Here is a 5,840-nt window from a genome sequence, read left to right on the forward strand (position 1 = left end):
CCTTATTTGAAAAATGATGGTGAAAATGTTTTCCTGATGGGACATACATGAGAATTATACACATCATGTATGTAAATAACTAGTATTCCTAGTATTAAAAACTCAGTAAAATTAAAAAATTAAAAGATGCTGATAGTAATAAGTTCTTATAGCCAAGTAATAATATATTTTTGTTCTCAAAAAAAAATTCTTGTTCCCTCATCTTTAAGTTATATATGTTACTATGATCACCATTTCCCTTTTAAACAGTCCTCATTCCCCAGCATTTTTATTAGTTATACTTCATAATGTGTTGTTTCTTAATTTGTGTTTTCACAAATTAAGCCACTCCTTGGCTTCCTCATGCTGGAGGAATCTCTGGACCAATCAATATTCATGATGGCCTAAAAACGCTCAATTTATGGGCAATAAAATGGATCAATCACCTTAATATAAGGGCAACTATATCTTTATCTCCTTCATTGCCTGATGACTCTGTGTAGAAAAAACAACTAATTTGGCATTTATTCAACTATGTTTATTATTTACTCTGCATTAGGCAATGGTCTAGGCAAGGGATATGGCAATGAACAAAGTCTTTGGCTTCATGGATGTTGCCTGGAAGAATGGTAAGGGGAATTAAACTACTTGCAAATTAGAATAAGTTTAGTCAGGGCAAAAATTTTGTTTTCTCCCTTGGGAAAACCTCACTGATTTATAAATGCAGGAAGAAAAATAAAGACTGTGTGTTAAGAGCAATTGTGAAGAATAAAGGGTAAATCATGGAGCCTTCATTCAGTTCCTACTTTATATTTGCTGATGCTAGATGGGCTGTAAAATTGGATAGGATACAGTATCTTTCCTCACAGTGCTTCCAATATAGCTGGAGGATGTGATATATAGTAAGTGCTAAAGTGTCTCGGTTTCCTTAGTGTAACAATAGGCTGAGCTTAAGAATGGCTGAAAGAGGCACCTACCTGTTCATGTAGCCATCTGAACTGGGAGTATCCCTGTACCTCACCACTCCAGGGTTAATGGCGGTCACATTATTTTGTTACAAAGTGGGACATTAGTATAGAGTGATGCTCACCATTTGTAAGTCCCTTGGCATTACAGAATTATTTCATTGATCAAATTACATTGCTGATATTTTAGATTAAAACGTTTTTAGTTCCTAGGGATGCCTGGGTAGCTCAGTGGTTGAGCATCTGCCTTCAGCTCAGGGCGTGATTCCAGAGTCCTGGGATTAAGTCCTGCATTGGGCTCCCTGCAGGGAGCTTGCTTCTCCCTCAGGGGTGTCTCTGCCTCTCTCATGAATAAATAAAATCTTTAAAAAAACACAAAATGTTTTAGTTCCTGCACTCTCAGAACAATACATAATAACCAATGGAAGAGATTATAGAAACCTGTCTCTTCAATATCTAAAAATAAAAACAAAAACCCACATCTGATGACTAATGCACAATTAGGGAAAAATTGGGCAGCCTATGAAAATGACATGGGCTATTTACGTGTGTAATTAACCCTTGGATGGAGTGAAAGAAATTAACTCTAATACAATCAGGGGACTCTGGGAAAATATAATGAAAAAAAAGTGTCATCTAAGTTTAGTCTTAAAACACAGGTAGAGTAACAATAGGCAAAAGAAAAGAAAAAAAAGAAGGGCAGAGAAGGCCGAAGAAAGTTTGCCTGGAGACAAAAGAATACAGAAAGGGTAGGAAACACAATAACCCAAAACCAGACCAGGTGCTGGAGGGGGAACTTATCTTACAACCTTAGAATATACTTGTTGGTTGTACAAAGTCAGTGGAATACAAAACTACAACTAGTTTATAAACCTTTACCTCTACAAATAATGGCCCCTTTTATCTCTTAAAATCCTTCTGGGGGTTCTGCCCTACGCCCCCAGTGTCAGTACCTTACAGATCTCCTTGAGGACTGAAAAGCTCCACTGCAAAAGACAGGCATTCTGTGAGTTTCAAGTTTTCTTAATCAACATGTGAGAAACATGTGAGGCTTATTTTTAATTCCCGGACTGACTTTTCAAAGTAGGTATTTTCATTTTCTTTTAATAGCTGAGGAAACTGGGTTTTGGCAGATTAATGGACTCGCCTAAAACCATAAACAGTTTGTATTTTAACAGTGATCTGTCTGATTTAAAAACCCAATCTCATTTTACTATGGTGGCTTTTTACCAGTGCAGTACACTTCAATTGCCTGGGGCAGCGGGGGGACACCTTTTAAAAATGAAACTTTTAAAAATTAAGTTTCAAAGAAATACCTATGTACAATTAAGAAAAAGCAAAATAATACTGTTGGATTGATAGTGAAAGACAGCAGTCCTCCTTTTCTCTATCCACTCTTTACACATTTTACGATTATAGTTTTTTTTTTTTTCCTGAAAAATGTGTTTATACTTTTTTATTGACTTCTCTGTATTAGATCTTGAGGGAGTCTTTCCCATTACACACACCTGTGTCCTCTCCAATCCCCCCAATACCACACAATCATTTCTTGTTGTATTGGTATTCAGTGTTTACATAATTATGACTTCGTATGAATAGTATTATTCACAAGTGAAGTATGCAGTGCAATTCTCGAAAAACTTTTGAATGTTCCTGTTTCATAATAAGATTTATTTTCTTAATTTTTAAGGAACCTGCAGACCACCAATTCATCCTCAGACTCTGAAAAAAACAAAACAAAACAAAACAAAAACCTCTTTTTATATTCAAACACACCCGGTACTCTCAGGTTTTCTTTTTGAGACATCCCACCTAACTTTTTTTATCTTTAGACATTTCTTACTGAATTCATGCTGTTCTCCCTTACTCTCCTCCCTCTTTAACACGGTTATATTGCAACTTTACGGCATACCGCTTCTACCGTTTGCTCTTTAAATACTAAAACGCCCTTCCCCATTGACGACTCTCTCTCACCATCACCATTCCCTCCCGCTTCAACATCCCTGCATCTTAACTGTCCTTTTCCACGATCGATGCTGGTAACATTCGCGTTCTCACAACGATTGAGAATTATCTCAAAAGACGAAAACCACCAGCAGCATTTACATCATGACCATCATTTACACGTTATTCACGAGGCGGCCCCGCTTAGCGCTGTGCCTGGTTGGCTCCGAGGGCTCGAACCACTCGCTACTCACAGGGGCACCGAGAGTCCACTTTCTTACACTCCAACCCCCTGTTCAAAATCCAGCAGCATTTTACGTTGTTTGGCATCAGAAGGATGCTTTATGTGGTGTTTTGTTTTTTTTTTTTCCCCACTGAAAATTGGATTGTCCCGGTTTTCTCTTGCTGGACTGAGGAAATATTTTTGCCTTCCACGTGTATCTTTAAGACCTTCAGCTTATTAATTCAAGGTCCTGCTTACAATCCAATCCAATCCAATCTTCCCGAAATTTACGTTTTCCTATTTTATTTCGGACCGTGAGCTTGCTGTACACGAACATTTATTTTTCTGAAAACTTTTTCGTAGCCTTCCTTTTTCCTAACGCGTCACGGGCGCTCTGTTTTTGCTTGAAGGCTGCAAAGCTTCTTAAATAAGCTGAAGCGCTTCGCGGTCCCCGGAAAACCGACCGCGGCGCCCCCGCCAGCCGCTCCCCGCCTTCCGCCGCCGGCCCGAAGCTCCGCGAGGACCCAGAGCGCAGCCGCAGAGAGCGCTCACGCCCTCTCGCGAGACTCCAGAGCTCGCGCTCGCCGCGCCGCTTCGCCGCCGGGCCTCGCGGGAGGCGGCCATGTCCGGGCCGGGACGCCGGCCTCCTGGGCGCGGCGCTAAATGTGTACCTGCAAGCGGATGTTGAGGATCACCGAGCCTGCGACGTAGAAGTACGGGAAGTTCATGCGCAGCTGCCAGGCTAGCTCGAAGAAGGCGAGCAAGGTGCGGGAGAGTCCTTTGCAGAAGACTCCGTAGGAGCTGGGGACCCCGGCCGTGCTGCAGGCTTTGAGGGCCAAGGAAGACGGAGCCGCCGCGGTGGCCATGGGCCCGTGTCCCCGCGCCCCGAGTGCTTAGAGCCGAGGGTCAGCACAGGCCTCCCCTACCGACCGACGGTGGGGACGGCGAGGGGCAGGTCGGCGGTGGCTACGCAGCCGCCAGCTCCTACCGGCGCCTCCCGCTGGCTGGTTCCCTCCCCGCGGCGCTCCGGCCCCGGCCCCTGCCGCCGCCCGCGCTCCGCCCCTTCCTGTCGGCTGCTGCCCCGGTTGTTAGCGCTTAGAGCCCGACAGGTGGTAGGTGCCGAAGGGGCCGCTTTGGTATACACCGTACACTTGGTCTTCTCAATATGGTCAGCCAGACTGATATTATTATTTTCACTCTAAAATGAAGAAAGGAAACAGTAAAAAAAAAAAAAAAGTCATGGTTTGTAGAGAACGCAGTTTGTAAGCGCCGAACTCTAGACTGAAGCTCAGGTCTGTCTGCTATGTGACCTGGGGTATTAGCCAGGAATGTCACCCTTTGGTTCCATAAAATTAACCTTAATATTAGGGCAACATGAACTCCTTACATAAGCTAGTTCTTTTTTTTCCTTTTTCTTTTTTTAAGGTGTTATCCATTCGTTCATAAAGATAGAGAGAGGCAGAGACACAGAGGGAGAAGCAGGCTTCCCGCCGGGAGCCTGATGCACGACTAGATCGCAGGATCCCGGGATCACGACCTGAGCCAAAGGCAGATGCTCAACCACTGAGCCACCCAGTAAGGCCAGTTCAGACATAAAGTCTCCGTATTGATAACATACTTAACTGTAGAGGATCCCAGTCTCAGGCTATAGATTTTCCTGTATATTAGGACTCTCAATCGCAAGTGATAGAAACATTTAAGCAAAACAAAATGGAACACACACATGCACACATATACTCTTCTTTTTTGGGGGGGACACGTTCCATATATACACTGTCACCCTGCCCAGGTAAACCCATGAATAGTCCAAATAAGGAATGGAAGCCTCTACCATTTCTCCATGGAGATAACACCTGTGTAACCTGTGTCTAGGCCCTAAAGCTTGGAATACTATTAAAATCTCAACTCGGAATAACCTTAGGTTAACATCATAGTTTATCTTCCATAGCCACATACTCTTCTGATGTTTAAATGGTGTACATTCCATTACCTTCTCTACATTTTAACTACTAAGGACTGCATTTTTTCACCATAGACAACCTTTACATTCAGGGATTATTCAGATATGTAACTTCTGATCAAAATCTTCAGATTACAGTCTAGTTCTGAAAAAGCATTGTTTATGTATCCCACATCTCACTCTACTGAATAGCGGTAGAGACTCTTTGAAGCACACTTAATATATCCCAGAGGACTTCTGTTTCCATATATCCTACTGATGATATGATTGGTAGAAATAATATGCCACTGTGAAATTTGTAGAATGTAATTGTGTGTCCCCAGCTAGAATTTTTTCTACTTTGCTGTACTAACACCCCAGCAACACTGTGTAGATGGCACTTAGAGGAACTGATTGCCAGTCATTTGAGACAGTTTATAAAATGGAGTAGTTGGGGGCAGCCCAGGTGGCTCAGCGGTTTAACACCACTCTCAGCCCAGGGTGTGGTCCTGGAGATCCAGGATGGAGTCCCACGTCGGGCTCCCTGCATGGAGGCTGCTTCTCCCTCTGCCTGTGTCTCTCTCCCTTTCTCCCTCTCTGTGTCTCTCATGAATAAATAAGTAAAAAATCTTTAAAAAAATAGAGTATTTGGTAATATAAAATATTCTGGAGTAGTATAAGATGAATGGCAACTCTGAGAACTAGGAGAAAAAGTGTAATTTTAATATACAAGTACAATTTACTTTCTGAAAGCTGAAAAAAAATTGAGATATTCAGGGTCACTGAAGTC

At 42.5% G+C, this 5,840-nt stretch overlaps 1 protein-coding gene across 1 annotated transcript; it reads right to left on the reverse strand.

Annotated features, from left to right (window-relative positions):
* Positions 1-2,594: 2,594 nt before the first annotated feature.
* SMIM10L1 (small integral membrane protein 10 like 1) lies at positions 2,595-4,342 on the reverse strand. The gene has a single exon (XM_049102391.1). It carries the CDS (start codon positions 3,975-3,977, stop codon positions 3,771-3,773), a length of 207 nt encoding a protein of 68 aa, XP_048958348.1. The 5' UTR covers positions 3,978-4,342; the 3' UTR covers positions 2,595-3,770.
* Between the last annotated feature and the right edge of the window lie 1,498 nt (positions 4,343-5,840).

Source organism: Canis lupus, chromosome 27 (assembly GCF_003254725.2).
Source record: "Canis lupus dingo isolate Sandy chromosome 27, ASM325472v2, whole genome shotgun sequence".
Classification (NCBI taxonomy): domain Eukaryota; kingdom Metazoa; phylum Chordata; class Mammalia; order Carnivora; family Canidae; genus Canis; species Canis lupus.